The sequence below is a fragment of the Malaclemys terrapin genome, chromosome 7 (genome assembly GCF_027887155.1).
Source record: "Malaclemys terrapin pileata isolate rMalTer1 chromosome 7, rMalTer1.hap1, whole genome shotgun sequence".
In the NCBI taxonomy this organism is placed as follows: Eukaryota; Metazoa; Chordata; order Testudines; family Emydidae; genus Malaclemys; species Malaclemys terrapin.
Window position 1 is genome coordinate 101125490 of NC_071511.1, and position 20718 is coordinate 101146207.

Sequence of the window (20718 nt, forward strand, 5' to 3'; positions counted from 1 at the left end):
TCTAACAAAGAACCAGGTCATTACACTAACAAACTAGCTGCAAGAAAATAAAGATTCTCTAGGCTAAAAAAATAGTTAAAATTACAATAATAAAATAACAGTTAAATTAAAATAAATGTAGGCCATTTTACTGACTATCTGGCTGTCTGTTTTGGGGATTCATCCGGTATGAAATTATTGAAGGTAGAAGCACTGTTCTACAGTACCTAGCACTTAAACACTTCCTAACACAACACACAAATAGTTTGTTTTTAATAATGTCATTCCAGGAATGCTGTTGTGTTACATAAATAATTCAATGCTGCAATAATGTTGAACTGGTTGAACACCTAATTTGCTAGAGAATATTGGAGCAAGCATTAAATATAGGCTACATGTATTTTAAATGGCAATGAATTACAAATATGCTGTCTATTCAAAACTCTGGAATATAATTGCTCATCCATAGCAGACATCTTTTATTTATACCACTTACATCTGCCAAAAATCTTTCTTATTTTTTAATTAGTGATTACTGGATTTGTTGCCTTGCATATGTGTATATTTCAACCGTTAAGAAAAGATGCATTGTTTATCTTGTCACAACTGGTGTTATCATGGAAGGAAGAAGAAATGTCCAATAAATACCACCTGCAATGACACAATGGATATTCATTAGGGAGGACTGGAAACACATTGCTATGAGGGCTTGTAAAGGCTGCAAAGAGGAAGAGGATAAATATAAATATGCTTTGTACTGCTGGGTTGTCAGATCAGTTATGATTTAGAAAATAAACTTACACTTAAAAACTACAGGGACAATATATAGTCTAGTACACTAGTTTAGCACACAGTTACCAATTTCCTAACTATTTAAAGAGCTCTGTTAGTTCATTGCTCCAGATATGTGATCACATACCTTCTCCAATGACTGAAGCATTAGCTTGTTAGGTTAGATCAGGGATCGGCAACCTTTGGCAGGTGGCCTGTCAGGGAAATCCGCTGGCAAGCCAGGACGGTTTGTTTACCTGCAGCATTCGCAGGTTCGGCTGATCGCAGCTCCCACTGGCCGCGGTTTGCCGTTCCAGGCCAATAGGGGCTGTGGGAAGCGGTGTGGGCCAAGGGATGTGCTGGCCTGCCAGTGGATTTCCCTGATGGGCTGCGTGCCAAAGGTTGCCAATCCGTGGGTTAAATCCTGAGCTGGTGTAAATCAGCATAGCTCCATTGACCTCAAAGGAGCTACTCTGATTGACGTCAGCTGAGGAACAGATCCTAACCTTTTAAAATAGCTCAGGTTTAACATCTCACTTCAAAAGTTGTTCTTTTTTCCATTTAAAGAAAAAAAAAAAAAACCTTTAGCTCACAGTGTTTTAGATTTTGAGATACCAAGAGTTTTTTAAATGCCAATGGACTATCACTGCAGCACACATATGTAGCATTAAGAAACACATCAAAATGAGAAATGTTTACAGAGCAAAAATAAAGTACTTGAAAATTCTCTCTCAATTAAAAACTGCTTCTTATTTCTGAAGTTTATTCCACAAACACAGATTGAAATGAAGTCTATTTTAGTAACTTCAAGGCAGTTCTTGAGCAAAATGAATTAGCCATATTTAAGGAGAATAAGCAACTCTCCTCTCAGGGGCAATCAAATCACTCTGGCAACTCTTAATAAGAAGGAATTCTGTAAACAAGAGTTTTCTTTGTTGATCTAGGCAAAAGAGGTGTTAATGCTGCAGCTTCACCATATTACCCTTACTGCACTGGTTCAGTGCTTACATTATATTCACAGAGGGGAAACATGACTAGTGTGCAGGGCCTGTGCAATTACTTCCATGCTACTTAAGCCCCAGGGATATATAGAGCAGAGAGGCCTCTATATGCTCCATGAGCTATGGAGGGGGAAGTCAATCCATGGATTCTTCAAATCCAGCACCCCAACAAGATGCTGTAACAAGAGTGGAGAAGCAGTGGCCACTATTCTAGTGCACAGAATGGCATGTAGCCTGCTCCCAGGTGGAGAAGGGTGAATTCTATTTCCCTAAACTTCCATGGAGTTCCCTGCACTTAGCTCATTTACTTATGCTTAGAGCAGTGATTTCATGTGAAGTGTGTACACAAGTAAATCTATGCCTTCAAAACCAATGATATCCTAATAGCACTACGATGCCACCTAACAGGAGTCTCTTTCTCTTCTAGGACTGCAACTAGATATTATGAAGTTCCGGCTAATGTGAGGAAGATGGCCTACACCACTTTCCATGAACTGGAATGCCATAGAGGCAGTGAAGCAGTGTTAATAGGCTCCTGCCTTAGTCCAAACAGTTGCACGTGTGCACATATACATTAGACCATGCTCATGACCATCCCCAACATACTTCTATCAGCTGTCTGTTTTGTCAGTCATGGAAGACCTATGTAATGGTGTCAATACAAATTTCCAGAACATGCAGAATTAGGATGACCAACTGCTGCCAGTTGTTCCCACAGCTACCCCTCAGTTTTCTGCTGTGTATGCACCTTCCACTGAAGATTAGAAAGGTAACTATGAATTTCTTCTCTTTTGCATATTTATGCTGGGGTTTTGATATTATTTCATTATTAATTTTAGATTAATATTACTACATTTTTCAAAACTAAACTGTGGATGGGGTTCCCTATTTTTCCACATCGTAAAAGCTTTCTAAAGATTAGCATGAGTAATAACTGAAAAATCCTGGTTCATTATTCTTTATTGATTTATTACATATTGAGAAGAAATCTTCCTGCAAGTCAATGAGAAACCATAATGCATCTCTAATAACCCTGTGTAGACTACATTACCATCAGGTCATGTCATATCTGGGATACACTCAGTTGGGGAACAGAGCAGGGGAAAGCAAAGATGGATGTAAAGACAAGCCCAAGGAGGGCAGAAGTGAGTTTATGTTTATGTTTTGGAGTTTGCTGGGTGATTCCATGGGAGGGTCCTGTGAGTCCCACCCCGAAAAGAAGGGTGAAGCTAGAAACATTGTGGGGGAGGAGACCTGAGAAAGACTACACTGAAAGCAGTCCAGGGAGATAGCAGCAAGGAGTTATGCAGATCAGACCCTTACTGCTGGTTATAGGGTCCCTGGGCTTGAACTCGGTATATTGGGAGGATCAGGGTTCTTCTACCAGCCACTGGTAAAGTGCCATGAGGCAGGAGAAGAGAACAAGGATGACAGAGAACCCTGAGAGAAGGGCATGAGGAGCATAGGGCTTAGGGGTAGGGCCAAAGACATTTTTGTAAGGACAATGGGATGGATTTAAATATGACCAGGCTAGAGGGCTCAGTTACAGGAAAGAGTATAGTTGTAGCCAGGTTGGTCACAGAATATTAGAGAGACAAGGAAGGTGAGGTAATATCTTTTATTGGACCAACTTCTGTTGTTGAGAGAGACAATCTTTCAAGCCACCCAGAGTTCTTCTTCAGGTTGGAGTACTTTTCCCAGACCTGAAGAAGAGCTTTGTGCGGCTCAAAAGCTTGTTTCTCTCACCAACAGAAGTTGGTCCATAAAGATATTACCTCACCCACATTGTCTCTCTTACAGGAAAAGAGACTGCCACAGGATGCCAGATGGAGAAAGAACCTGCAACACAACGCCCTGCTATGCGAGGATATGCCAGTGGTGGGGTGCACTCCAGTCCCATAAGGCTGGCGGAGCTCACCTCCCTGCTCCAGGCATTGCAGTCTCTGGGGTCCCAGCACCACTCAGGTTTAGCCCAGCCATCATGATGATGGGACTCTGGGTAGGCCAAATTAGAGTGAGTGGCACTGCAATCCCAAGAGCCAGGTTACAACTCCACTCACACAAATTTGGTCCAGTCAGGAGAGCCGGGGGCAACCTGAGAGGCGCTGCAGCCCCAGAGGTTGCAACGGCCAGAGCGGAGAGCCAAGCCCAGCCAGCCCCACAGCACAGGAGCTGCAGGGACTGCCACTGTGGGGTGAGTGCCAGGGGGGTGGGGGAGGGTCTGACTGAAACCACCCCAGGGCCTCCACCCCCAGACTATTTACTGATCACGACAGGCCATAAACATTTACAAATCAGTCCTGAGCCCAAAAAGGTTGAGAACCACTGCTGTAAATCATGATTTTCAGTATTAAAACATAGCATGAAAAATTACCCTGGGCTGCAGTTTCCCACACACAGTTAACCTGGGCACACATCTAAAAAAAATCAAATTTGATTTAAATTGGTTTTGACATTCATTTTGAAATTAATTTTACACAACTTCACAGTTACAGTAATTTATGACAAATGCAGTACCTCTAAGGCATAGGTACTGCAGTTATCATACATAGCTGAGGCACACATCTCCACAATAACTGTAGAATGCCAGAGGCGTCAGCACAGTGATGGAAGAGCTTTTTATTTTTTAACAGAAGAGCCTGAATGAAGAAACAGGAGACTAAAATATACATGAAATTAGGGGAGTTCAATTACTCCAACCACCTCTCCATAGCTCTGGTTCAAAAAAGGATTCCTATCTAGGATAACACTTATGTAGGTGTTTAAATCCAACTGACATGCTTCTGCAAGTGTCCTTGTGATATGGGTAAGCCATTGAATCGTTCAGAACAATCTTTACAATTTCTCAACAAGGGCCTGATCCAACTCTTATTGAAATCAATAGACTCCTATTTGTTTCAATGGGAGCTGGATCAGACTCCAGGAGCTGTTTGGTGCTAAGGAAACTCACATCTTTCATTTTTACAAAAAAAAAAAATTTCCTTCAGCAGCGCCCATAAATATAATTGTACTGAATGTTTAAACTCAAACTCCAAAACTACACTGTTCCTATTACAAAGTTCCCACCAATATCCTGAAGGCTATGAAACAAGACCATCCAAAAGCATTTGTGACATATGCTCACATTACCCAAAGCATATATATTAGCCTTTGTCTGCACTCCGAATCTACCCTTCTCCAAAGTAATCTAGACTAGATTCTTAGGATCTAGATTCTCCCCAAAGCAATAGAGAAAACATTGCTATACTTCACAGTGTTGTTGTAACTGTGTTGATCCTAAAACTAGTTCATAAAGGGGGAAACTCTGAAGATAGGAGATTTGCATAAGACAGATGTATAAATCTCTCTTGAGAAACAGCCAGGTAGTATTACAGATAGGATAACGTGTAAATCTCTCTCGAGAAATAGCCATGTGGTATTATAAATAGGATAATTCCTCAGCGGAGAAGGTAATTTATAAAAATAAGAGAAAGGACACCAATAAGCCAAAGGAAAAGACCAAACATCTCTAAAGGTCAACACAACAGGAAACATAATTAGGCTTGGAAAAACAGAAACAAAATTAACAGCCCTTTGTAAATGATCAGTAATGAAGATAAAAACCTGAAAGACAACATCCTGATTTTGTCTTGATTTTAGCACAATCAATCAAACAAATAATAATTCTTTGCAATTCTAGGAACCTTTCATCCACAGATTTCTAAGTGCCTTATAAACATTAATTAATACAATGTAAGTATATAGGTAAATATTATCATCCACATTGAATAGACAGGTACACTGAAGAACATCGAGGTTAAGTGACTTCCCAAGGACACACTTCCACCAGATTATTTCATAAAATATACTTATCCAATGCTCTGAGTGTCAATGATTTACATTATACTCACACAGTACATCTATATAGTTTACCCATTGCAACAACAACATTGTTCTTATTCTAAAATATAAGATCTTCCCTCCTAACCTGAAAATCTCCTAATCAACCCTTTCTCTCTGAAAAATTCTTGGATAAACAAATAGGCTTTGCACCATGCTTGAAAGTCAACAAACTCTGGCTCCATTACACCATGGGGTTACAGGAAGAAAGCTCAAGAGCTCAGAGGTCTGGCCCCTACAAACACTCTCTCAGCGTATTCTCTCCCTCTCCATCTCTCTTCCAAGTCATATCTCCTGTCATTCTCAAACCATTTTCCTCTCTCTGTTCCCATCCCAACCTTCAAACTATTATTCTGTTGCCTCAAACTTAAGTGCCAGTGAAAACATAATTTCTAAAGTGTTTCAGAAAATTTTGGCCTCAGTTGTCCCATCTATTTTGAGGCACGTGCTACAAAGAAAAGACTGTTGGCCATGCTCAACAAGACTGTTGGCCACGTACGCAGCAGAGGGCAATAGGAATAGAACAAAGAATACACACACTCCTAGTGCAGTAGATGAAAATAAGTCATGACACTGGAAAATGGAGGTGTGTCTAAATGAAAAGAACTTGTGCTCTCCAGATGCCTGATTTGACTCTGAAATGATTCCAACTCTTCCTGCTTATTCTCGAATTGAAGGGACACAAACTGGCTGCAGGGGAAGGGAAGTGAGGCACACAGGAGAGTAGGCCAAGATTGGAAGAAGATGTTTCTAGCAGATGGGGCCAGGACTAGTCAGGACTTAATGAAGATAAGATTCCAAAACTGGCCTCAACACAAGAAACACTCCCTCTCTCCTCAGAGCTCATAGTGACTACCTCTTAATCCTTAGAAATTAACTAGTGTCCAAGGTGTTAAACATTTCGGAATTAGCCAGTTTATTGGTGGTTAAACTAAAGCCCTTTCTGCCCATCTTTTGTGGATGTCCAGCTGAAACCAAAGATGTCATGGCACATTTCAAAAATCACAGGGGATAATCCAGATCTTCTGTCCAACAGTGCGTTTATTCTCTCAGTAATACAGGGGAGTGTGTGTGTGTGTACGTGTACAACTGTTGAACACATAACTGTCATGCTATCCTACACAGTCAGTCACTGTTATATGTAATTCCTTATTGGAAAATGCTTTTGAATACCGTGAGCACGCAAGAGACTAAACAGAGCCAAATTGTATTTCAGTTCAAAAATGCAGTATGAACTCACCAGATCTCCTAGCTGAAAGCGATGTATTAAACAGTGAAAGCAGACAAAGCCGTACTCAGTCTGAATGATCTGAGCTTTCCTGTCCACAACAGAATGATGAACAGGTGTGTTTTTTAAATCAATGTATAATCTTGAAAACCACCTTGAGAATAAGGTTTGTATTCGACAGTGCCAAGTAATGATCCAAATTATGGTAAAATGCACAGTGCGTATTTGTTCCTGCTGAAGTAGGTGTACTTTACATTGTATCTTCGCTCTTATGAAAAATTAAATTCTTTGTAAATACTAACACTCAATAATTGAGATGGTGGAACTTAGTTGTAGCAAATTCATCAAACCATAGTTAACAGATTGGCCAAATCCTGGCTCCAAAACACCCTTATATCTTGAAGTTCAGATCCAGACTTCACGGCTTGTTGGGCTATAAAGGGGCAAATCAAAACTGTGGCTTGGTTTTGGGACTGGGGACTGGAAATCTTGGAGCTTGATCTAGAATAGTAACGTGCATCCAGCTTGATGGGTTGTTAGCAGAAAACCCAGACACAATTGCTATATTGTGAAAAAGTAAAGGATGAGAATAATCCCTGTATCATGCAAATTGTCTGCAAGGAAAATAAAAAAGGTAAACATTTAGTGGAAAAGTATTCATGAGAGAGACAAAAGATTTGGACAGCATTGAGCCTACTGCTACGAACATGCCATCTGTCTGGTTTGGGATAGATGCTTATTTTCCTGTAGTTTTTGCTGGCATTTAGCTATACTGTTTTGCAATTTCATTTCCTTCTCTATCAAGGATTCAGTATGCATCTGAGACACTGGTTGCTAAGGAATTTGATATTTATACTCCTTTGCTTTTCCACCAAAAGGCTGTAACCCTGAAAGTACTAGATAAATATGATGAACTGATGAATTGTAACATGTGTAGGGAATAAAGTCTTTTAGCTCATATCACACCTTGAAATACAACTGATGCAGTTTTTAAAATCATGATCTTCTCTGTCTGCCTTGCACGGAATGTTAGTAAAATTGGTAAATTACATATATTCTAACAATTTGCTACATGCAGAATCTCTTTCAGATTTTTGCCATATAAGGCACAAAATATATTTACCACTCCTAAAAAAGGTCACTAATAGTTTTCAGTAAACTATTCTAAAAGCAAATCCAAGCTTCATGCTTCTGAATACACAACCATTTAGTCTAATTTGCTACCATAGCTCAGAATTAAAGAACAAATTGTCCTGAGCATAAATTACCATGCCTGCTTGTTTGATATGTATCTTTAACAAATTAATGATGGTATCCTCCCTTCTTTTTCTGATGTATAGTACCTGCTGATAATAGCTTCTTCCGCCACCAGAGGGGCCAATTAGAGAGGCTACTAAATAATTCATCAAGACATTGATTTGTGCAAAAATATACTGCAAACATAACTTGCAGGTTTCATACCAAAAGTAAAAATTAAAGGCACCCCATGTAAAATTTACTGTACTATTTCATGAGCAACCTTCTAACAAAAATGCTCAACATTATTTTATTGAGATTTGTTGCAAAACTTGAATCTAATTTACTCAGATTATGAACTTTTCCCAGATTATGAGCGCACACAACACACACCAACTAAACACAGCAGTACGTGGCCAGTTCTGACCCTGTGTATGAAAAAATGCGATACAGTGGCTATCAAATAGCACTGTACCTCACCCGCCATTGTGTAGGACTGGGAAGGAGGGGCGTTTAGAAAATAAAAGATATTCTTTTCTTTAATTAATGGAAAAAAAGATGCACACCTTACTCTTTTCTTGTTGGAGCTCTATTTGAATGTCTGTGAGTTTTGTCCTGAGCTCTTCATTGGCAGCTTGTAAGGCAGCTAAGGCATCAGGTTTTTCTCCCTTAGCTCGGCTGCTAGCACTCTTCTTTGACATTGTGAGGCAGCGTGACAGGGAGGGTGAAATCCCAAGCAGAGAGAACCCTCCGTTCCACCACTTGAGGTTTCTCTTCCTTGCTTCTGTCCACTACATTTTCTTATTCACCTAGAAAGAGGGAAATCACAACTGCCGTGAAAGTGCCAGAGTTTAGCGGGCTCCACAATTAGCAAATAAGACTAATGCAAGATTCATTGTAGTGACTTCAGACAAGATTTCAAAGCAGTTCACGAGAAGTTAATTCAGAGTAATAAAATCTGTCACAGTGACTAATGGCCTGCAGTTTTCCCCTAGTGCATCAACTTACACAGCTCAGTAAGATTATGATAAACAACTGCCAACAAAATTTTTAATTTTCATGTATTTATAAGGATGAATTAAGTTTCAAATAACAGACTACAACAATGATATTATAAAGACAGGCAGTGCCTTGGAGAGTCCCCTTAAAGGTAATATGGACTGTATGTTAAACTATAAAAGAATAGACCTGAAGACAAGCTCTCTGTAAGCTCGAAAGCTTGTCTCTCTCTCATCAACAGAAGTTTGTCCAGTAAAAGATATTACCTCACCCACCTTGTCTCTCCACTACTTTAATGTCACCCACTGGCAGTAGTGTGGCACAAGATTGTTCCATAATAAAACTTCTAAATTGGGGAAAGCATAATTAAGTATACACAGAATGTACAATAGAGTATGTGCAGAAATTAGGATGCCAAATTATCAATGAAAATAAAAGATCTTATAAGTCAATACTCTTGAGGTAAGGTCAGTAGAGTTATTGAGAATAACAGTTACCACCCACTTCTTTTTTTTTTTTTTTTTTTTTGGATGTTGAACGCATTCTGCATATCAGAGGTTTGGTAGGATTATTTCTTTTCTATGTTCCTGGCAAAGAAAAATAAAGCTAAAATAAACATATTTGTCAAACTGGATGAAATTCACCCTGTGCAGAAAGGTACAGCATAAAGCCTATCTACAATACCCTCGTTTGGGGGCTGACGTCAAGCTTACATGATGAATAAGCCTTGTGCTTTCTGTACGAAGGCAAATTTTACCCAAAGAGAGCAGTTATTAGGATTTGTCTGTATGTGATCCAATTTCACACAACTCTTAGTTTACAGACAGTCCATGAAAATTATTTGTCTAGCCATGGGTAGGGCCGGCTCCAGGGTTTTGGCCGCCCCAAGCAGCCAAAAAAAACCCAAAAACAAACAAACAAACAAAGCCGCGATCGTGATTGCAATCTGCGGCGGCAATTCGGCGGGAGGTCCTTCGCTCTGAGCGGGATTGAGGGACCGTCCGCCGAATTGCCACTGAATAGCTGGACCTGCCGCCCCTCTCTGGAGCGGGCCCCCCAAGCATCTGCTTGCCAGGTTGGTGCCTGGAGCCGGCCCTGGCCATGGGAACAAAACTCTGTGCTACACAAGTTATCAACAAGTCACTCAAAGTGCCTCATTTCTTCCCCATGATCTACAATTACAGTACTATTTTTCAGTAGATTGAGCATATGTCATTTCATAACAACAAAAAGTTGTCAGGAAAGACTATTCAGAATGTTAAACTCAATCCACTCATGGTCTTTTACTAGGTCAGGAGGATGTGGACACATTGTATGATCTTATAAGTCAATGCCACTGTTTGTCTATTTCTTCTTTCACTCAAGGTAAAATTTTCCGAAGCTGCTGTTTTTATAACAAAAGTATCTTGTTAAAACACTATAGTGATTCCACATTTATGTGCAAACTAAAGATTCCTAATTATCCTGACTGCTGCCAAGGTTTCCTTTTATTCCTCTTTCACTCTGCCGCTTAGATGTGAGAATCATGTCTGAATATTGCCAAATCCCCATTGGACTTCATGTCTCTCGCCACTTTAATAAAGCTGGGCAGGAATCATTTGTTTTCATCCCAGGAGAGTTTTTGAGATTCAAAAATGTTTTTTCATCTTGAAACAGAACAAAAAGTAAAAAATCTCAAATATTCCCACAAAATGAAAATCAGAAGAGAATAAACATTTTGGAGCAGGTCACGCAAAATCTTTGATAAGTTCAAAACATTGTATTTGGATTCTGACCTTTCAAAATGTAACCCTTTTTTGGTATAAATTAATTAAAATTTCACAATGAAAAGTTGTTTTCTCTAGCAGCCTGGTCAGCAACAACAACAGATATTATATGGCTGTAACTTTCAGTCTCATTAGGACAAGGTCAGAGGACCCCACACCCCAGAATGGGTGGGGCTGGGTTAGAAAGTCCTGCCCTGAAGAACGTGAGGCCCACTGTAATAGCTGATAGGTTGGGCCCTACCAAATTCTTGGCCATGAAAAATGCATCACAGACTGTGAAATCTGGTCTCCCCCCCCATGAAATCTGGTCTTTTGTGTGCTTTTACTATATACTATACAGATTTCACAGGGATCCTGACCCAAAAGGGAGGGTCACCAGGTTATTTTAGGGGGGTTGCGGTATTGTCACCCTTATTTCTGTGCTGCCTTCAGAGCAGGGCCGGTGGAAGGATGTTTAGGCGCCGCAAGCCTGGGAGGCGGGAGAAGTGAAGCAGCCATGGTGTGCTCGGGGAGGAGGCGGGGCAGGGGTGAGCTGGGGCAGGGAGTTCCCCTGTGTGCCGCCCCCCCTACTTGCTGCAGGTGGCCCTCCCTGCGCACCACTGCCCCAGCTCCCTCCACCTAAATGCCGCAGCGACCGGGAAGATCCGGCCGCCACGGGCGCTGCCACAGAAAATGGCACCCCCCAAATCCTAGCGCCCTAGGCGACTGCCTACGTCGCCTAAATGGTTGCACCGGCCCTGCTTCAGAGCTGGGTGGCCGGAATGTGGCGGTTGCTGATTGAGGGCCCAGCTCTGCAGGCAGCAGCGCAGAAATAAGAGGGGTAATACCATACCATGCCATCCTTACTTCTGTGCTGCTGCTAACAGCAGCTCTGCCTTGAGAGCTGGGCTCTGGCCAGCAGCAGTAGCTCTTCAGCTGCCCATCTCTGAAGGCAGCGCCACCACCAGCAGCGGCACAGAAGTACGGGTAGCAGTACTGCAAACCCCTCCCCCCCCCACATTTCCTTGCGATCCCACCTCCCACATTTCCTTTTTGGTTGAGGATGCCTACAATTATAACACTGTGAAATTTCAGATTTAAATAGCGGAAATCATGAAATTTATGATTTTAAAAATCCTATGCCTGTGAAATTGACCAAAATAGACCGTGAATTTGGTAGGGCCCTACAGATAGGTTTGCAGCAGAATGTCAACAACCTGGCAGCAAGCAATTTATTACTGAGTGTTAGTGGTTCAACTTGATCTCTATGGGGGAATGTTAATGACAGAGAGATCAAGATAGCGTGTTAAAGAGAAGAAATGGATGCTCCTTCCTGCACTCTCTTTGGACTATGGGTGAGGAAGCCCATTTCCTTTTTCTTTAAAGGTGAACCACAACACATACACAAAGCAACAACCATCATCTACCTTTACTGCTCCTTTACACATAAAGATGACAAAGATTTCTTTAAATTGTTTTTCTTCTTTATAATAGAAATATCAACAATTTTATTTCCCGATTTCCTTATTTTCCCCTGAAGGACTTCAAAAAATCTTAGAAATCTGAATAATGACATCTTGTTTCCAGGCTGAAACCTGAGCTGCAGCTGGTCCAGACTTCTACCTGGGATGTAGAAGAAAGATTCAACATTCTCTCTCAACTCTTTTGGAAGGCAAGGACTTTTCAATTACAATGTTCCATTATTTCCAATATTTCTATGGGGAAAACACAAACAGATTTTTTGAAAAGCTTTCTGGGGAGTTCTTTATACATCATAAAGTCACAATAAAGGGCAGAAACAAAGACTGCTTTTGTTTTGTTTGTAGTTCAGCTTTAGGGCCCCACTCCTGCAAATAATTATATGTACTTAACTTTAAACACGTGAGTAGTCCAACTGACTTGAATGGAACAACTCATCTGCTTAAAGTTAATCACATGTAATTGTTTGCAGGATCTTTCTACTCATTGCACATGGGTTAATAGGACTGGCAAAGAGACTGGGTTTAGGAGACTGTGAGAGCAGAAAAGGCTTGGGGGCAGGACTGGGAGCTACTGGAAGCAGTGGAAAATAGCTTGGACAAAGAATGGTGTGTATACAGACTGGGACTGACTGGAGAGAGAGACTGGAACTTGGAGGGAGATGTGGAAGACTGTGGAAAAAATAGCATGTGATCATGTAATTAAAGACTGCATATGCACTAGAGAGCTGAATTAAGATTGTACGAGCAACCTTAATTATGGCATTTCCTAACTTTTGAGTACTTGACTCTGCAACCTTAAAGTTCTTTTAATATATTTTTTGTTGAATACAATTTATAGAAAAAGCAAAACAAAAGCTGCTGATATTATAAGCAAATTCTACAATTCGATAAACCTAGCCTTCTTTAGTATTCAAAATTTTTGCTTCTTTCATTAATGAGATCTATTACTGTAGTGATTGTCATACGTCAGAGGATTTTCACTATGAAAAACTTCAGTTCATATAGACCAAAACTGGAACAGTCTGTAGCCACAGGCACTGAATTCTACTGTAATAACAAAATATTCATGCATATTACTGTTATTTTCTTAAGCCATATGTTGCAAAGATGGACACAGTAGGTGTGGTCAAGGGTTGTTTTAGATCCTGAGCAGATTAGAGGCATATAAAACAACCTTATAGCAGTTTAAATTTGAATATCAGATATGTAACAATCTGAAGAAAACTGGTATTTACGAGATGAGTTTTATTCAGCTGGGTTTATTTTTCTGACAGACTGTGAAAGACTCAATTTTTTTAAATTGGGAACTGGATACAAAATCAAATAATTGATACAATGAGCTAAACATAAAAGTACTGTAAACTGTATGTTACTAGGAGCACTACGGACTAACCTAACAGCTGTGGGATACTATAGGTGATGATGGGGGCTATGTAGCCAAACCCATTCCACAATAAGTACATCGGAGTGAATAGTTAATCTATGTAGCAGCACAGCTACCAGCCCCATCTCACAAACCCCTGTCAGTTTTGAACCCCAAGAGCTGCTGCTAAGTGTTGCAAAGGGAGCCCCTGTGAAGTTGGGCTTCATGTCACACAGGGGAGTACATCCCTGTACAGGCTTTCAAATTCCAGCCTCTCTCCTGTGCAAAAGAGAGCTAATGATTCTTAAATAAACATCGTTTTTTTGTAACCAAATATATGGTAGCACCCCCTGTTGTTAAGACTGCCTGATACGTCTCATTATCAGACCTTTTTTCGGTTGCTTATAATTTCGCCAAAAGTTAACCCATTTGGGCTGAAAATTTCCATAGTACGTGTCTGTCTCAGGCTGATTTGTTTATTTAAATAGCAGCCAAAATAGTTCAGCTGTTTCGGGGAATGAGGCTAAGGGAAAACATGTTGTTTTGCCCATGTTAAATTCTGGTGACATTTTCTTTGGATAGCTCTAGTGCCCCCATTGTTTGGAGCAGGGACTAGAAATTTGGCAGGGGGTAGTCCTTCGTGTCAGAGATGTGCCTTTTGCCATCACCATGACAAATCTGTCCAGTTCTAAGCCTTTGTAAAAAATTGCAGTTCCAACATGCACCGTAGAGCCTTGCTGAATTTCACAGCTATCCCCCAAAGATTTTGTCTGTACTGGGCATGCTCCAGCCTGTGGCCAAACAAGACTTTCCCTGAAATTGCAGCTCTGTTCTGCTGCGGCCAGGACCCAGCATCAGAACTGAGAGCAGGGAGCCTATCTCTCTGCGAAGGCAATGATGTCCCTGCTGGGCCATGGTAGCATGGAGGAGAAAGCTGCCTGATTCAAATACAGAGGAGACAAGTTCAAGACCTGTTCTTTTAACAGTTTTTTTCTGTGTTTTCTGTCTGTCTGTCTCTCTCTCTATATATATATATATATACACACACACACACACACACACACACGATAAAAGAATGCTAATAAAGACGTCGAGTCAAGCCCTTGAAGTTTAGGAAATGGCAGAATTAAAGCAGCCTGTGCAACCTTAAATCCTGATCCTGCAATTGTTCCACATGGGCAGACTCCTGCATTCCCCCCCAAACACACACCTCCCTGCAGGCCTTAATTCTGAGGCCCTAATTCTGCCCCTGTGTGCATATGATACAGTCTGATACACTGATGCACTCTTTAAATACACGTGATCACTTTTGATTACTATTTTTTCCCCAGCTAGACCTACTACCTCACTCATTGCACAGGATGGGCACATCCCCTAGAGAGAGAGAAAGAGAGAGAGTACAAAAGAAGTCTTATAATTTTGTATTGTATTGAGAATATAAAAATATGTTTAGAGCTGCAGATGACAATATTATTGTCAGAGAATAACCAGGGTATCACTTTGAGCTTATACATTTGAGACTGTTTAAAATGGAGGGGAAGTTAAAATAAGTTTTCAGCTCTTACTGGTTCATACACACATCTACTATCAGGAGAAGCGCAATGTCAAGCTGAGCAGCATGTTAACAGAGTAATGAAATTTTCCCAAAGGGCAATTGTCTCCTCCTGACACCCCTCAAATAACAGACTTGGTACAAAAAGAGTTACATAAAGATTATCTTAGAGCCATTTAATTAGAAGTGAAAGAGACATAATGAGAACACTTGAATGTAGCCACAAATGATATTTGAGGATTAAGATGATCAAAACGAACAGGAATTTAATCAGAGTCTGTAAGGGTCACAAATCTACTCCAAATTTTTTTAGTGCCAGCCAAACCTGTAGAGTAACAGAAACCAACTTACCCCACCTTTTGGCACTCAAGCAAGTGTGCTGTGAACCTAGAGCCTCAGGTGAAGATTGTCCAGATAATACTGAGACCGCATATAGGGCCTTTGGGGAATAGGCCACATCAACTTGCACGTCCACTGGCATAGAATCTGGAGCTGGTCCTCCAATGGGGAAAAATGTATTGGGGAGGAGGCTGTGGCAGTGCTCAACACATCTGCAAGAAACTAGCACTGACCAAAAAGTGGGGAATATTGGCCCATGGCTAGGTCAGCCATGAGATGCACTGAATCTAAGCACATACCCATAGAAGCCTCTGCTGGTGAGGGAGTCTATAGTAACCTTAGTAGCATTTAAAACTAATATGTCTCACATGAGATAGAAAGCTTGGGAGCAGAAGGGCAGGTATGGAAACAATGCTTGCCCTCCCATGGGTGTGGCTCCCTCCAGGGGCACGTGTTGATGCAAGCTGTACCTCCCTGCAACAGAGGGAGTGAAACTGGCTCTAGAATTACAATTTCAGGTTCTCAAATTATCAGGAAAGTGGGTGGAGAAAGTGAAGAGGAAGGTTTGCATGTCTGGTGGGGAGGGGTTCACATCAGTGAGCATGGCCAGCATCCTGCTGAGTAGAAGACATTCCATACTGAGTTAGTTGGGATTTGATTAATTTCATAGAACTGTTGAGGTGGAAGGGACCTTGAGAATTCATACAGTCCATCCCCCCTGTACCAAGGCAGGACCAAGTATACCTACATCATTCCTGTTTATCTAATTCGTTCTTAAGAACTTCCAGTGATGCGGATTCCACAACCTCCCTTCGTGACCTATTCCTGAGCTTAACTATCCTTATAATAGAAAGTTTTCCCAAATATCTAATCTAAATCTTCCTTGCTGCATATTAAGCTGATGACTTCTTGTCCTATCTCCCGTGGACATGGAGAACAATTGATCACGGTCCTCTTTATAACAGATCTTAACATATTTGAAAACATATCACCCCTAAATCTTCGTGTGTCCAGAATAAACACGCTCAGTTGTTTTAACCTTTCCTCATAGGTCATGCCTTCTAAAACTTCTATCACTTTTGTTGCTATCCTGTGGTCTCTCTCCAATTTGTTCACAACTTTCTTAAAGTGTGGCACACAAAACTCCAGCTGAGGCCTCACCAGTACCAATTAGAACAGAACAATTACTTCCTGTGTCTTACATATGACACTCCTGTTAATAAACCCCAGAATAATATTAGCCTTTTTCACAACTGCATCACATTGTTGGCTCACATTCAGTTAGAGATCCACTATAACCCCTAGATCCTTCTCTGCAGTACTACTGCATAGCTAGTTATTCCCCATTTTGTATTTGAGTATTTGATTTTTCCTTCTAAGTGTAGTACTTTGCACAGTAATTTGTTTATTTTTATGGCATTCGGATAGCGCTGGTAAACATTTTATGAAATCAGCAAAAACGGTGGACTCCTGCATAGCAAAAATATATCACATATGGTTCAATTAGCCTTTGACCATATAGGACTATTTTAATCTCAAACTTTTCTTCCCCTCTAATATAATAATAATGAGTGATTTTTTTACAGCTGATGTATAAACCTTTAAAAACAGGTTGACCATGTTGAAACTCCTGTGGGAATAAACAGGCTCCATTATAATGGAGCAAATTCTGAAGAACTACAAAGGATAATTAGTGAGTCAGTATGCTATACTGGAGTCACAGGTTGAACTATAGGTTGCAGTGGTTTTATAATTCTATCATATGAATCAAAACTTTGGGAACTGGGATTTTCAAAGAGCACTAATTGCAATTTCCTTGCCATATCAGCCTTCTTTCAAAGCAGTTAGTTATGCACTGGTATGGAAAAAAGCACCTGGGTTTGAGGACTCAAAGTTGCACAATTACTATATCCTGGCTCTGAGTTTACCTTATTCTTTGTAAATTGACTGGGTGATGTGAAGATTCAAGGGAGAGGGCCAGATCCTTAGCTGATATAAACTGATGTAGCTCCATTGACTTCAATGATGCTCCACCAATTTACACTAACGGAGGATCTATCTGAGAATTTTGAAAGCTGAAAAGCTTAACAGTGGCTTTTGTAAAATGTGCTCTTCTATGGAATACGTTTATTTTTTCCTGACGATTCAAGAAATATAATCAGTTGATGTTCATCTGCAAGAATATATTTTGGGAGCTAAATAGAAGCATCAGAAGACATTGTTTCAAGTGACTCCAACAGGGTTTAGCTGAAAACCGTCAGTGAGTTTATATCAGAAACAATAAAGAAGCAGCAATAAGCATTTGATATTGCATCTTACAGATGTTTGTAAAACATTTAGGGATACTGAGTTAAGAAGCTGCAGAAATAATAAATACATGAAAGAAAAACAGCTTTATGTAATACAATTATCTATTTAATTAGGGATAAATTTTAACTTTACAATCTGCCTAGAGTAAGGGACAGTACATAGCTCCTCTGTCTCAGGAGCAGATCAGAGAATGAACTGTAATTCAGAGTCTAAATTCCTCCCTTGCTCAAGTGGGGGGAGTAAATCATTTCACCTCTTTTCATAGAGCAGCTTACTCCTTCCCTCATGCCCCATTCCGCTACTCTGATCAACAAATGGGGAGGGGCTGAACCAATTATCCTCCTACTTTGGCCCTCCCCTTCCACGTTTTCATAGCAGGCAGCCACATTGCCAACTCTGCAGCCAGAGTCACAATCTGAGCAGGACCAAGTAGGAGAATAAGTGGAGCCTTACTTCCCCTTCTACCATTGTGCGACCAAGTGAAGGCTGTGACAAGCTAGCCCTTTCATGGCACCTCTCTCTCTGGGGCATCTGGGTATGTTACCAAGAATAAAAGGTAAAATATTGACAATTACTAGCTCAAAATGGAGACACGGCCCAATACAATCCCAGCTCTATTCCTCCACAAACCAAATGGAAATACATGGCTACCTCAATATAACGCGACCCGATATAACACGAATTCGGATATAACACGGTAAAGCAGCGCTCCGGGGGGGCGGGGCTGTGGACTCCGGTGGATCAAAGCAAGTTTAATATAATGCAGTTTCACCTATAACGCGGTAAGATTTTTCGGCTCCCTAGGACAGTGTTATATCGAGGTAGAGGTGTAATAGCCTTTGGCTGCAGGTCTAAATGACAAAAATAAGTCAAAGTAGACAATGTGTCTTGCATTGCTGACTAAAAATGGCTAAACTTGGGTTCTGGTGGATTATATGAGGAAGTGAATTCCAGAATTCAGGACCCTAACCAAAACTGTCTAGCTGGCTAGATCAGTATACAGCATATAATACAACGAACAAGGAGGAGATCCATATTAAGTAGTTTTAGGTATTGGGAGATGCTGATACAGAGAGGATGCACCAAAATGCATCACCAGACTGCTCAGAAACGGGTCCATCTGGTGTGCACTAGACTGTTATTCCTAGGGATAATAACGGGAAGTTATACTGGCTAGATTAAGGCAGCTTTCTAGTGATGTCCGTGACATTCTTTGTATGTACTAGGAAAAGCATTGCTGTTGGAAATCATGAAAGAATTGTTGGGTTTTGTATTAAAAAGTCATAGCTTTGTAATACACGAAGAAAGAGAGTGTTGTTTATTGGTGCATGTCTGTGCACACAGATGATTAATTAAAACCATCTGGGGATTGGTAGATAAATACCAGTCTTAAAAGAATATTGCTTCCAAACACCAGAGGGTAGGACCTGCCATGATCAAACTCCAGAAACATATTGCTCAGCTCCATAGAACAAAATTCTGATACAAGTATCACAGAGTTTGCATGGAGAGCAGCTCATTTGCCAGCTCCTCATTTGAATGAAGCCATCAATGGCAGGCTGGAGCAATACAACTATATTTTGCTTTGATAATGATGTAGTTTTAGCAAAGAACAAGAATGCAATCCTAGAATTTATATCATTGATCATTTGTGATCGTTCCTTAATCTACAGTCCTTAAATCCTATTCTCCCTTTTAAAGCTCCTAGAGTGCCCCAGGCTGACAGACATACACTTTTATTTATTTTTATTGTTTTAAAGACATAATTCTTATATTCTGCAGCATGGTCTTTACTGAATTATCCTCTGTGGGGAAAAAAATCCACTAAAATTCACATTTGAGACGTAGTCTTGGGGAGCCATCCCTTTCCCAAGTCTTTCTCACTCTTTGCTCTCTTGCATTTTATTTCATTCCCAGCCCCTCTGCTCCATTCCCATCCTTTCACTCCTTTTTACTCTTGCCAGGCCAATCTTACCCCCTCCAGTCCCTTTCTTCTTATCCCTCCTCACATCATTCACTAAACAAACATAGCTGTTCCCTTTATGATCCTCAAACGTCACTAGAAGTCTGGCTATTAATCAGCTTTGATGTAAGTGTATGGAAAGGTTTTCAATTCAACATACTGATTTAACTAGCTGGAATTTAGATCCTGCTGCTGAACTGCAGCTCAGGAGTGCACAGTGCACCTCAGCTTTAAACCACCTTTTTGCTCCCTCAATCCTGAATTGGTTGTGCACCAGGCAGGTTCTGTTTTAATGCTCTAGAATGCACCAGCTGCCAATGCCCCCAAAGACATCTGGCAGCTGGGAATCAGCAGGACATAGGGATGCCCCAGGCATTCCCCCTTGCCCTTGCCACAGCCTCTATACACTATCCACAGGGTGATGGTATAGGAGCTCTCTGCATTATCAGAAGAGCCCCTTACTTTGAGGGAGATATTTCCAGGACCAGCTATTGTGAAGCGTTCGCACCAATGGTGAGATGCAAAGTCATACCGTGCCGCTCAGAATCTGGGCCTCCATTTTCAAACTACCACTTCCCATGGAGCCGGCCATATTTAAACCTGTTTATAACAAGCCCTCTTGCTGTAGGCAGGGTTTGAACCCGGGATCTTCAGCACTGAAACGTATGAGATATCTACTTGAGCAAAAGGAAAAATTCCACTAGCTGGTAGCTGTAGTATTCTCTTATTTTATGTGAACCAGACACTAGAGGGGGCCAAAGACTCACACTTCCCCTAGTGAGGGTTACTATACACGGCTGTTACTCTTATACACCTGGTAAAACTTTGCTGAGATCAAAAAATCGTTGCCACAAAAGCAACAAGAAGGTGAC

At 40.8% G+C, this 20718-nt stretch overlaps 1 protein-coding gene across 3 annotated transcripts in view; it reads right to left on the reverse strand.

Annotated features, from left to right (window-relative positions):
- JAKMIP3 (Janus kinase and microtubule interacting protein 3) overlaps positions 1 to 20718 on the reverse strand; it is a 152152-nt gene that overhangs the window by 80887 nt on the left and 50547 nt on the right. For all 3 annotated transcript variants that reach the window (XM_054033963.1, XM_054033962.1, XM_054033965.1), the window contains exon 2: positions 8661 to 8903. In XM_054033963.1, the coding sequence (XP_053889938.1) occupies positions 8661 to 8795 (135 nt within the window). In that variant the 5' untranslated portion in view covers positions 8796 to 8903. The remainder of the gene's footprint in view (positions 1 to 8660; positions 8904 to 20718) is intronic.